This window comes from Elephantulus edwardii, unplaced genomic scaffold (assembly GCF_000299155.1).
Source record: "Elephantulus edwardii isolate Elephantulus edwardi_28Jun2011 unplaced genomic scaffold, EleEdw1.0 scaffold00005, whole genome shotgun sequence".
Taxonomy (NCBI): Eukaryota; Metazoa; Chordata; class Mammalia; order Macroscelidea; family Macroscelididae; genus Elephantulus; species Elephantulus edwardii.
Genome location: NW_006399755.1, coordinates 20774484 through 20788338, shown reverse-complemented (window position 1 = coordinate 20788338; position 13855 = coordinate 20774484). Strand labels below are relative to the sequence as shown.

Sequence of the window (13855 nt, the reverse complement as noted above, 5' to 3'; positions counted from 1 at the left end):
AAACAACAACAAGTATATTGGTAGTGTCTATTTCTTTTTTTCAGTTCTGTTAATGTTTGCTTTGTATATTTTGCAACTCTATCACTTGGTGCACAGATATTTATCATGGTTATCTCCTCTTGTTCTCTTGAACCTTTAAGCATTATATAATGACCTTTGTGATGATTTTTATGTTGAACTCTATTTTTTCAGAGATTAATGTTGCTACTCCTGCTTTTTTCTAGTTGTCATTTTCTTAGCATGTACTTTCTACTCTTTTATTTTTAGTCTTTATTTGTCTTCATTTTCAGGTGTGTGTCTTGTAGACGTCATATTGATGGGTTTTGTTTTTTGGTTTTTGTTTTGTTTTGGGGGGTTTTGGTTTTGATAGTTTGAGGAAGTTTTTTTTTTTAATTTTTGTTTTATCCAATCTGCTGTTCTTTTTCTCTTCAATAGTGCATTTGAACTATTCATATTCAGTGCAATTATTGAGAAGCAAGACTTTATTGCAATAATTTTGTTCTTTTTGATGTTGTTTCTGGTTACTTTGGTCTATTATGCTTTCTGTGGCTCTCTGTAAGAAGTACTTCTCTCAGTATTTCCTGAAATGCTGGTCTTATTTTTACAAACTCCCTTAGATTCTGCTTTTCTGAGAATATCTTGAACTCTTCTTCATATATGAAGGACAGTTTTCCTGGGTACCGTATTCTTGGTTGACACTTATATTCTTTGAGTGCTTGATATATGCAATTTCACTGTTTTTTTGCTTTCGTTGTTTATGCTGAGAAATCATCATTTAATCTTATTTGCTCTCCTTTATAGGTTACTTTTTGGTTCTCCCTAGCTGCTTTCAGAATTCTCTTCTTATCTGTGTTTCTGGTAAATTTGACTATGATAGGCTTTGGTGTTTGTTCTATTCTATATGGTGTTCGCTCAGCTTCTTGAATATATTCTGTCATTCTTCATAATGCTTGGAAAGTTTTCTCCTAGTAATTCTTTCACAACTTTCTTGGTGCCTTTATTTGCTTCTTCCTATTCTGGTATTCCGATTTTATGCTTAATATTCCTCTTGATGGTGTCCTGCATTATTATTGGGCTTTCTTCCTTTTCCTTCCTTTTTGACTCTACTTTTTGTTCTAGCATATCAGTGATGAGAATTCTATCTTCTATTTTGCTGCTTCTGTGTTCCATCTCTTCAAATCTGTTCCCATGTCCCTCCAATATGTTGACAGCATATGAAACATTGGTCTTCATATTCTGGATTGTGGTATTTTGTTTTTCCAGATCCTCTAATGCCTCATTTGTTTTATCTGCATTTTCTTGGATAGGCTTTTTTGTTTTGTTTTTGTTTGTTTGTTTGTTTTTAAGTTCCTGTTGGTTTTTGCTTGCAGGGTCCTATTATCTTTGAGTTTGTCTTTCACCCATTGAAAATATTCAATCATAGTTCTTTTGAAATGTGTCAGAAAGTTCCATCAGACTTTCTGGCTTCAGGAAATCCATTAATACTGTGTCACTTATTGTGGTGACTTCTTGTTTTATGTTTGTTTGTATAGGGTGAGAGATAGTCTGCTTCTCCCATGCCATTGCTGTGGTAGAGTTTTTCATGGGTGAGACCTTAACAGGCTTTTGGTCTAAAAACCTTGGCTCAGGAACTCACTGCTCCAGATCAAGGTGGGGCAGCTACTCTGCATAATTTTCTTGCTGATCCATTGATTCAAGGGAAGACTTGCTTCACTTGAGGGGAGATATGGCCTGGGAATTAGCAGCCTTTTCTGTCAGGAAACTGCTGCAGTTAGGCGGGCTCAAAGGGTCCACAGCTCAAGCTCTGGGAGGGAGAAGGAAATGTCTTCACCAGTATATTGGTGCTCTGGGCACTGTGATGGGTGGCAGTGGTAGTTCACCTGACGGCGGGGCTGGGGTTTCCAGGCAGAGCCGGGGTAGCCAGGTGGTAGGTCCAGGTCCTCCAGATAGCAGGGTAAGGCCTCCAGGTGACAGGGCCAGGGCCTCCAGGTGTCTAGGCCACAGTCTAGTGCTCCAGATAGGAGAGCAGGCCAGGTCACAGTAAGAAATTTTTTAGACAGTTAACTGGCTTATTGACTGGAAGAGATCTATCACATGATGGTGGTGATGACCTCAAACTCTTCTCTTGCCCTAATCCCAAGGAGCCATAAAGCTTAACAAGCAGGCACTAGTTTTGTAGCTCCACAGGATGGTCACAACTGTCTCTCCTTGTGAAATTTATTGTGGCAATGGAAACAGAATCTTAGTAAGTTATCCAAGTTGAGGTAACAACTTATTCTTCTCTGTGGTGCCTTATATCTTCATTTTCTTCTAGGGCCATTCCATTAATAACAGGTATATATCTGGGCAGGTTTGCCAAAGATACTCATTGATAGAAGGGCTTCAGGTAATCTTAATCCATTGCTGCAAGGAATATGTCTCCTCTTGCAAAATTTGCCTCAGCTGCTGTTGAAATATGTTGTAGTTATGTACCATCGAGTTGACTCCAACACCTAGTGACCATATGTAAAAGAGCCCTGAACCCTGATTTATCCTAGCCAATTTCATCATCTTGACACACCTACCCCCATGACCCTAGTCACTGAGTCAATCCATTCCATCCAGGGTCTTCCTTTCGTGTTGCTCCTCCAGCCTTCTAAGCATGATGTCCTTCTCCAAGGACTGGTCCCTCCTTGCAACATGCCTAAAGTATATCAGACGGAGCTTCAGAATCTTTGCCTCCAAGGAGCAGTTTGGTTTCACACTCTCCAGGTCAGACCTGTTTGTTCTCTTAGCAGTCCATGGTATATTCAATACTCTTACCCTGGACTAGTCTTCCTGGACTAATCATTATCCAGTTCTCTGATTCACAGCAAGTCATTGGGAAGACCATCACCTGGATCAGATCCTTCACCTGGATTAGACCTTAGTCTCCAGACTGACATCATTGTTCTTCAGTACTCTGGAGAGGTCCCTGACAGCAGACGTTTCCAATGCAATTCATCTTTTGATTTCATGGCTCTTGGCACCAAGATTGTTGATTGTAGAGCCAAGCAAGCTGCAGCTATTAACAATCTTACTCTCTTCACCATCTGTCTGATGCTGCCAGTTAGCCCAGTGGCGAGAATCTTTGTCTTCTTGATGTTGAAATTCAACTTATATTTAAGACTGCAGGCCTTGAATAAGGAAGACAGAAGAATTGATGTCTTTGAGTTGTGGTACTGGAGAAGAGTACTTAACATACCATGGACTTCCAAGAGAACAAACAGGTTTCTCCTTGATGGCAAAGATTTTTAAGCTCTGTCTCATAATTTGGGCATGTTGCCAGGAGAGACCAATCCTTACAGGAAATCATCATGCTTGAAAGGGTCAGTGCAGGAGAAGACAACCCTGGATGAGATGGATTGACACAGTGACAATGGCAAGGAGGGGCAGATATGTCAGAAACAGTGAGGTGGGGTCAAGATAGGGTGAGGTTCAGAACCATTGCTCATAGTATTTTCTGTAAGTCATATTTAACTTGATGGAACATAACAACAATATCCTAAACGTGATGAGAAAGTTTGCAGCTCTTTAGTTTAAGTAGAGAGGAGAATCAGCTTTTACTATTACCACCTCAGGAACAGTTTTTGTCTTACAGAACAAGACAGTAACCAAAAAACTGACAAACAACCCAATGACCTGCAATTAGGCATTCTTGATAGTTCAAACCTGAAAGTGTAGGTAAGACACTAACTGCAGTGTTAATTCTTCAAGTAGAAACAGAGAATCACAGGGTAACTTTATATCATCAATACAGGGAAACAATGACATTTCTTTTGGTGGCATCCAAAGCTCTTGCAAACAGTTTACATTGCTGTATGTAAGTTGTGTGATTACCCTTTATATTTGCCAATGCCAAAACTGTTCATTTGTTCTTTGGAGATTAATATATAGAGAGTTTAATGCAAAGATTTTTTTTTGTCTCCCGATAGTTCCTTTATCATAAGACTGTCAGAACTTTGGCCACACCTCCAGACTTGCCTTGCCTCTGGGCACAACCAAGGTGAAGGTTGAGGAGTGGTTGCATTGTGTGGGAAGTACTTTGTTGGCCTTCATCCAGTAGATGGTCATGGCAAAGAAGTGAAGTGTGCCTTGCTGATGATCCTGCCTTACTACGAGTCCAGCAGCAATTTCTTGCTCTTTGTTTTCTCTTTCCCCACCTTCTCACCTGAGCTCCAGTGGGTATGAGGGCCTTTGAGTAGAACCAGGAGTAGGACCCAGCAGGTGACGGACTGCTGGATTTGACCTCACCACAAAGTGTATGGATCTTACCTATTTCAATAGCTTCACATTCTTTGAGATTTATGGTGAAGTTGACTCCTTCTCTTTGCTTTAACTAGGTGGCACTCTAAAGCTTCCATCATTAGGCCAGATGTTTGCAAGTGGTAGACAAGCTTTCTGACTGTGATTAATTTTTCCTGCAATTTGTGGGACCTAATCTATTCAGTTTTCTCCATTTCAGTCATGGATTTAACCTCACAGAGAATTGCCCATACTACCACAGCGACCAGCACTCATGAGTCTTTCTTGACCTTCCAAACCCCTACACACTGCAAGAGTTTTAACAAACCTTGAAGCAATTTTAGTATTCACACTCCAGTTCCTACTCCTTTAGCAACTGAGCTAAGAAACCAGATAGATGTGAATGCTAGAGGCCAATCGGGATTTTCCCCAGCGATGTCTGTCCCCCTCCTCAACCCTCCATATTTCCCTTTATCTGGGTTTTTTTTATTTTGGTTTGTTGGATTTTTTAGTGGGTTGGTTGTTGGTTTTGTTTTTTTACTTTTGTTGTTTGTTTTTTTTTATGTCTCCTGGCTGGCTCAACAATTTTGGAGGCATGCTCTGAGAGAGAAATTTCCTCTTAGTTCATTTTCACAGACATGCTAAAAACTGACTCAGAGACAAGTGAAAAGGCATGGGGGTTGGGGAGGAGAGGTGCAGAAGCACAGTTCTGGTGGTGGCAGGCCAGGTAAATTACTGCTGAAGATGAGGGTGAGTGCCATTCATAAGTGCCAAATGTGACTTCAGGTAGGGTAGTGTTGAATGATTGTATGCATAGTAATTCCAGTTGATTTACCAGCACTATTTTACCACTGGAATGAGTTCTCAGAAAGTGGCATAGTGTCTTTAGAGCAAACATGTTACAGGTGATTGCTGTCATCCTGGTTACTTCTGCAAGCCAACAATTTTTTTTTTAATTGTGCAGGTCTTTGCCTCTTTATCTTTGAATTCCAGTTACTATTAGTGTCAAATAAAAGAAAGGGGTTTATGTTGTTCATGCCAAAGGTTGAGTTACCAAAGGTACTTTAGAGAAAGATTCTAAAGAGAAATATCCCTAAGGACAATATTATGAATGAAAGATACAGCCAAACAAAAACCTTAAGCATTCTTGGGAAAGAGAGCAAAGAAAGAGAGTCCAAGACCAAAGGGAAAGATGCCAAAAATGGAAGGAAGAGGTCCAATGCTGTACAAGCAAGGGTGGTTTTTCAGTTGATAACACAATCAAATGGCCAAAATCTGCGACTTGAAAAAAAATCCAGAAACACAGAAATTAAAGAACGGATGTTACAGAGAATTAAATGTGTTAAAACTTATTCAGGAGATCATTTTACATATTGTCACTATTACTCAAAGAGCTAATTCAGGTCACAAAATTATATTTATACAATAACAAGTTGCAGTTGCTCCTAGAAGAGGTGGACTGTCTAGTAAAACTCATCATACAACTTCCACGTGAAAACTTACTACTTTGCCTGACCCTTCAGATAGCTTGAAAAAGCTGTGATTTCTGAAGAAGCTATAGATGTATAACAAAGAAACTTCTTCAGAGGCAGACAGGTTAGATTCTTTCACCTCTCTTCACCTTCCATTTAATCACATGATGGCTATGGTTACAGACATTAAAAAATCTGTCATAACTCATTAAGTTTAGCATCCCAGACAACAAAATTAAACAACTACCCGCTGAAATTGGTGAATTATGTAAGCTCATTAATCTAGATGTAGCTCATTTTCAACTTGAACACCTTCCAGAGACAATTGGAAACAATACACAAATGACTAAACTTGACCTAAGACCAATGAACTGCTAGACATCACAGATACTATAGGAAACCTGTCTAGTTTAAGTCATCCTAGTCTGAGAATGATAAGGCTTCACCTCACATATTTTGTGCATGTTGCCATGAGGGGTTATTCCTTAGAAAAGGACATGGACCTAGGAAGGATTGGCCAAGGAGAGGAACACTCTCAACTAAGTGGATTGACATGGTGACGACTGCATTGGGCTCTTGTGTGTCAGGAATTGAGAGGCTGGCACAGAGTATAACAAGATTCAGATCATTTTTTTTCATAGGGTCGCTATGCACCATCCTCAATTCAACGGTACCTAACAACTCTGAAATACAACAGATTGTCAACAATACTCAAATCATCAGTAAAATGTGGTGTATTTGAAGAATTAAATTTGTTGCCATGGAATTGGGTATGACTCATAGTGATTGTATGAACAACAGATCTGAACCCTGTCCTGGTCTCATTATCCCTAACACACTTGAGCCCATTGCTGCAGTCACTGTGTCAACCCATCAGGTTCAGGGTCTTCCACTCTTTCAGTGACTCTCCACCTTTCCGAGTATGATGTCCTTCTCAAGGGAATATCTTCTAATAGCAACATGCCCAAAGCGTGTGAGATGAAGCTTTGTCATCTTTGCTTCCAAGGACCCCTCTGGTTACACTTTCTCTAAGATGTATCTGTTTGTTCTTTGGGCAGTCCATGTAATATTCAGTACTCTTCTCCAACACCGTAGTTCTAACGCATCAATTTTTCTCCTGTCATTTTTAGTCTTTGACTGGTTCTGAGATGCTTAATAAATGATTGAAAAGATAATGGCCTTAATCAGGTTCATCTTAGTGTTTAAACTGATATAATTGTTCCTCCATAATTTGAAGAGATCTTTAACTCGAGACTGCCCTAGTGCAGTACATCTCCTGATTTCCTGGTACTAAGGGTGTTCATTGTGTATCCAAATAAGATGACATGATTGACAATTTCAATCTTTTCTCCATCTATCTTGCTATTTCCTATCAGTCCAGTGGTGATAAATTTTGTTTCTTGACTTGATATGTGATCCATGCTGAAAGCTATGGTCTTTGATCTTCTGCAGTGAGCATTTCTTATCCTCCATTCCTTTAGCAAGCAATATTGTGTCTTTTGCATAATGTTGGTTGTTGATGAGTTTTCCTCCAGTCCTAATGTCATTGATGTCTCCAGTCCTGTTTTCTTCACAGAGTACAGCTTTTGAATAATTTGTTCAGCATACAGGTTGAATAGGTATGGAGAGAGGATGTGACTCTGACATACACTTTTCGTAATTTTAAACCTTGTAATGTTCTCTTGCTCTTTTCACCAACAGCCTCTAGGTGTAAGTTTTGCATGAGCATAATTAAGTCTTCTGACATTTCTGAGGAAACATCTGGCTTAGTTTTTCTTGAGGTTCTAATATCCAACAATTTGCTAAATAAACTTTTCTGTGGTCTTGGAAATCTTATATAGTTACAGGAGTTGGATCTGGAGAAGAATCTTTGCCAAATGAAATTGCTTATCTTAAGGATTTATGGAAATTACTTTTGACAACCAATCAATTGACCACTCTTCCCAAAAGCATTAGTCACCTTAAGAGTCTTAGACATCTAGGCTTTAAAAATTATCTGCTTGTTTGTCTTTCTGAGGTGATAATACACTGGAGATCCTAGAAGAATTTTATTGGAATTACAATGACAATCCAAACTTGCAGTGTCTTCCTTTTGAGCCAGCTCTCTACCTCAGGCTTTTAAAACTGTCCACTCAATTACTTCCACCTCTGATTGTTGCCAGGGGACAATCTTTCATCATCTAGTTCCTAAATATTATTTGTATCAGACCATGCCATGATAGGATAGACTGTTGTGATCTGATAATAGTCATGGGTCTTACCCACTGTTCTCCTGAGAAGCCACAGTGGGATTTAAAGAGCCAGAGTTGAGACTTTCATTAGAGCTTAAGTCCTATGGATTACACCAGTACATCTCCTATAAGTGTAAATAAATAACAGAGAGTGGGGGAAAAGGAAGATACTGTTGTTATTTGAGAAGGGGAAGTGTGGCAATATATTGTCCCTATAATTGTTGCTTTTGTTTTTAATCAATCAGCTCTTCAATATCTTCCCTGAGATCATGAAATTGCTTCCTGGATCTCACCAAACAGTCATTAAAGACTTTGAGAAATTAAAAATGTTTGTTTCTCAAATGATTGAAAATCACAGGAAAGATTTTAATCCAGATGAACCCAGAGACTTCATTGATGCTTATCTAAAAGAAATGACAAAGGTAAGGGAATTAATGGTGTCACTATTCTGCCAACTTGCGAAAGGTAAAAACACTGTCACTGTATCAGAGTGCTAAGGGTAGCATTAACTCCAAATGAAAGAGATGATGAGAAATAAATACAAGAACTTTATGATATTTTACTTAAGACTCAGAATACCTAAGTGTGTCCTCTTACTTCCTTTTGACTATCCTCTGCTCACATATAAATAAATTGTACATAAAAGAAAATATAAAGCTTGAGTATGGAAGCGTTGTTTCAGTGTTTGGAGTGTTTGTTTTAGCTAACTGGGGAGCCTTGATGGCATCATGGCAATGCACTCAGCTGCTACTCAAAGTGGATTCGAACCCACCATAGAAGAAAAAATAATTTGATTCTGTAAAAACAATAGCTTTTGAAATGCAAGGGAGAAGTTTATTAGTCCTATATGATTACTTTGAGTCAGAAGTTACTCATTGTCAAGGGATTTTGGGGGTTTTGGTGCCTGGTTAAATTCTCTTCTCTTCAGTGCCAATATCAGAACAAAAGTAAAGCTGACTTGAACTTCATAGTTTAATGTAATAACCTCCCACTGCTCATGAGTTAACTCTAACTCTTGGAGACCTTCCATTGGTTTTTAGACTATACAACTTAGAAGAGAGCAGACCCTCCAGAAATGGGTGGATCTTTTGCTTTTACCTATATCATTTGCAACAAAATCTGTCTGCCATCAGTAATGATGTTCCTGGTGCCACAGCCTCTTCTAAACCATTCTGGAACTTCTGGCAATTCTCTGTCAGTGTACTATTTTAGTCATTGTTGGGTGATCTTCAGTAGTAGTATGCTTGCACGTGATGCTAGTGATATTGTTCATTAATGTCCATACTTGATTGGCTCACCTTTATAGGGAATGGGAACCACTATGGATCTCTCCCCATTGATTGGCCAGGTAGTTGACGTCTAAATTTCCTGGCGCAGCATAGTGAGCATGTCCAGCACTGAATATGTGAGTTGAAATATGAAATTGTCAACAATTTCCTCTTATTTGGATCTGTAATCAACAGCCTTAATACCAGCAGTCAAGATATTAAAAGACATGTTGTATTTGGTAAGCTTGCTGCCAGGGACCTCTCTAAAGTACTGAGGAGCAATGGAATCTTTTTAAAGGCCAAAGTATGCCTGATTCAGGCCATGGCCTTCTCGGTCACTTGCAGTGCCTCTAAGTACTGGAAAACAAATAAGGATGACAGAAGAAGAATTGATGCCTCTGAGGTGTAGTGTTGGGGAAGAATATTGAAAATATGTGGACTGCCAATAGAGGAATTAGATACGTCTTGAAGAACGTTCAGCCAGAGTGCTTCTTAGAGGCAAAGATGATGAAGATTGGTCTCAAATGGAGGGACTATGGCTTGGATAGAGACATCGGGCTAACGCCAACAAGAGAGGAAAACCCTTAACAAGACGGATTGATACAGTGACTGCAGCAATAGACCCAAGTATGTCAGAGATGATGGGACTGACACAGGATAGGATAAAGTTCAGAGCTGTTGTTCATAGGGTCACTAAGCTGCATTTGACTCGATGGCACTTAGCAACAACAAGATCACATCTCTAATTTTCAGTCTCTTCTTACATTCGTTTGGCTTTATCTTTCTCCTCTGCCTTTGCAATGACTTTTTGCTTTCTTCCCAGATTATATTCTTGATGTCATCCCACATTTCATCTGGTCTTTGATCATTACTGTTGAATGCCTATTCTTTATATGGTTTTGAACTTCGGTAAGGTAGACTGAAGATCACATTGTGGTTCCTGTGGACTTTTAAAAAAATTTTTTTCATATTGTTTTTAACTTGCACCTGAGTAATTTATGATTTTTTCCACAGTCAGCACCTGGTCTGATTGTGACTGCTGCTATTAAGCTTCTCCAGTATTTTTTTTTCCACATATGTAGTCAATTTGATACATGTGTATTCCATCAGGTAATATACATCTGTATAGCTGCTGGTTTTGATTTTTTGAAAGCAGAATTTGAAATTAATAAATCGTTGGTTGTACAAAAATTACTTTTTATGCATGTGAAAGATGGAAAATGACTCAGGTTGACAGAAGAAGAATCGATGCCTTTGAATTGTGGTGTTGGATATGAGTCCTGACAAAAGAAGAAACAACTATGCATTGGAGAGTTACAACCATGGTGCACCCTGGAGACAAGAATGGAAAAGCTACACTTCATACATTTTGATCATGTTGTTAGGAGGGAGTAATGCTTGGAACAGGACATCATACTTGGAAAGGTGGAGAATTAGTGAAAGAGAGGAAGACCCACAATGAGATCAAATGACATGGTGAATATAACAATGGGCTCAAGTAATTCAGAGATGATGAGGATGGCACAGGATAGGGCAAGGTTTAGATCTATGATTCTTACATTAACAATCAATGAGTTATAGTCAACTTGATGGCATCTAACAACAACAACAACAATATATAATCTACTTTCCAGCATTATTAAAGAGGCATGAAGAAAAGCAGATGCATGTGTCAAAGCCAAAGGAAAGTGATATTTCCCCCCTACAACTTTTCTTTCTAAAGGAATCTCTAGTAATATAGGCTGTCAGTTGTTGCACTGACATTGCTGAAAACCATGACTCTAGTGGTTCAAATCTACTGGTGGCTTCTCAGGTGAAAGCTGGGCAGTTTCCTCTTATTTGATATACAACCTCAGAAACCTAATGGAGGGTCAACTATCAGTTTGTTTGGACTAGATAACAATGAGTTTCTTTCTAGATTATTTAACTATCAGGGCAGTCAGGAACCCTCTGAATTGTTGTTGTTTTTAGGTGTCATCAAGTCCCCTGGAGGTGGCCCTATGTACAACAGCTCTGAAGCCTGCTCCATCCTGAGCCAGTCTCACTGACTCCAACACACCTATCCCCAATGTCCCAGTGACTGTATCAATCAGTTTCATCCAGGGTTTTCCTCTCCTGAGCTGACTCTCCACTCTTCTGAGCATGGTGTCCTTTTCCAAGGAATAGTTACTCCTAGCCACATGCCCAAAATAGGTGAGACAGGGCTTCAAAATCCTTGGCTCCAAGGAGAAACTTGGTTTCACTCTCTCCAAGACACAGGTCTGTTCTCTTGGCAGAATGTGTTCAATACTCTTTTCCAGCACCACAACTCAAAGACATTGATTCTTCTTCTGTCATTCTTAAACACTCTCCAGCTCTCTGATGCAGGACTTCTCTGAATAAATCCATGAAGATTTTTCTTTCTAGTATGCAGGTACTGTTTCGTCAAGTTTTGATGATGAAAACCTCGTTACTAGCACACTGGACCTCTTCTTGGCTGGAACAGAGACATCTTCTACAACACTGCGCTGGGGTCTTCTTTACATGGCCCTGAACCCGGAAATTCAAGGTGAGTATGTGCTTGGATGTTCCTGGACAAGGACATAAAGTTCCACTTAGAATATACTTCCCAGGGTTATGGCCAGATAAAAACTTGGCAGTATGCAAAGAAATGAGGTGGACAGGTATGTGATAGACTCAAGAACTGGCATATTCTTTACTTTTTCTCCCAAGGATTTTGATGGATCCTTGTAGTGCAAATATACTAGCTTTGGCTGCATATTGTTCTGCTAATAGAAATGTTAGTAACTGAAATCTACCTACTGCTCTCCAAAGACCAAGATAATCATTCTCTTCCAGTTTAGGATTTACTATCTTGATATGTTGGAATTAAGTGGAAAGCATTGGGTTTTCCTCAAGAAAGTAAAAATCTGAAGAGGAAATTGTTGACTTAATTGAAATTACCAAATTTCATTTAAAAAAAAAGATGCTATTATGAAAATATGGTCTTTTAAGTAACAATTTTCCACCTCCATCTGGTTTCTGTTAAGTGTCTTCTGTTATTTAATATCCTCTAATGTGCTGTTTTTGTGCTTTCACCCCACCAATTCAACATTCTAGTCTCTCTAGGTCACGTTATTTTCCCATTGCCCTGTCATAATGTTCATTTACATGTGCTATTCCTTGTACTAAGAAAGCTTTCCCTCAATTTCAACATGCAGCAAATCATGAGCTCTTCTGCACTGCAATCCCTAAGGCACATGGTTCAAGGCCACCAGCTGCTCCTTGGGAGAAAGATTAACTGCCTCTGAAAACCCACTGGAGGCTCAGCTATAGTTCGGTTCAGTACACAACAACAAAAACCAGGCTTAGGATGTGCTCCCACTCTTCAAGGACATTACTGGCATTCTCTGTTTTTAGAGACAAAGTAAAAAGTGTTAGGTATCATTTCTACACACATTCTCTTGGCCTGAAAGTAGTTGCATGGATGCAGAGGATTCTGGGAAACATCGTGTTTAACTGGACAACCAGGAAAAATAATTTTGCTAAACAAAAAGAGAATGGCTTTTTGAAACAGCTAGCTGTTTTGTAGTTGTTAGGTGCTGCAAGTCACCTCCAACTCTGCTTCTTGGTCTATAGAGTTTCCAAATGAGGACAATGAAGAGTTTTGGAATCCTCATTCATCTAATGTTATCCACAACTTACTATGGTCTGCACAATTAAATACTGATACATAGTCAACAACATAATAAATGCCTTATTTTATTTTCTGCTTTCAGCCAACATACATCTTCTAAATCGAGGTTGAATCTCTAAAAGGTCCCTGTTAACATCTTCTCTAGCCATTTTAGAATGACCATCACTAAGTTTACTTTGTACATGTTGCAAGGAGGGACCATTCCTTGGACAAGGACATCACGCTTGGGAGGATGTGGGGACAGCGCAGGAGAGGAAGACCATCTATGAGATGGATTGATTTAGTGACTTGGGTAGTGACTGTAGATGTGTCAGAGACAGTGAGATAGGCACAGGGTAAAGCAGGGCTTAGGGCTGTTGTACATAGTATTGCTGTGATTGCAGGCAACTTAACAGCACATAACCACAAAAACAACATATTCATTATATTAATATATCATTTTCTCATTCTATTTCTTATGTGTTATTGTTGTTGTTGATTGCTGTCAAGTCGAGGTTGTATTTTCCCACTCATGAATTGTTTCTTTTCATTCACTTTAAGTTGAACTTACATAAAAATAACTGATGATCTATCTGTTCCACCTCAGCCTCTAACATTGTTCTGCATGTTGATATTGAGCATCTATGCAGTTTCTTTGCACGAGCTTATTCCGTTTTATTCCTGTATATTCCATCAGGCAAGATACAGGCATATAGCTGCCATTTATGTTTTTTTAAAAAGCTATTTGCAATGAATTACTCATTGGTCTTACAAAATTCTATCATAGACTGTCCACTTTCCTGTTTGTCCTCAAATTCACATTTTCCACCTGCCAGTATTCCTTTTTTCCAATCTTTGCTTTAAATTACCAGTTAGTTATTAACACATGTTGATTACATGTTCAAGTGAGTTCAGACTACAGAAGTTGGTAAAAATCCTTCATTTATTCTTTTTTGTTTCAATTTT

The 13855-nt window shown here is 39.0% G+C and overlaps 1 protein-coding gene and 1 pseudogene across 1 annotated transcript in view; both read left to right on the top strand.

Moving 5' to 3' along the window:
* LOC102856088 (cytochrome P450 2J2-like) overlaps positions 1-13855 on the top strand; it is a 40700-nt gene that overhangs the window by 16486 nt on the left and 10359 nt on the right. Inside the window, exons 5-6 of the mRNA XM_006879743.1 lie at positions 8212-8388; positions 11641-11782. Coding sequence (XP_006879805.1) covers positions 8212-8388; positions 11641-11782 — 319 coding nt within the window. The remainder of the gene's footprint in view (positions 1-8211; positions 8389-11640; positions 11783-13855) is intronic.
* Positions 5616-7919, top strand: LOC102853777 (annotated as a pseudogene).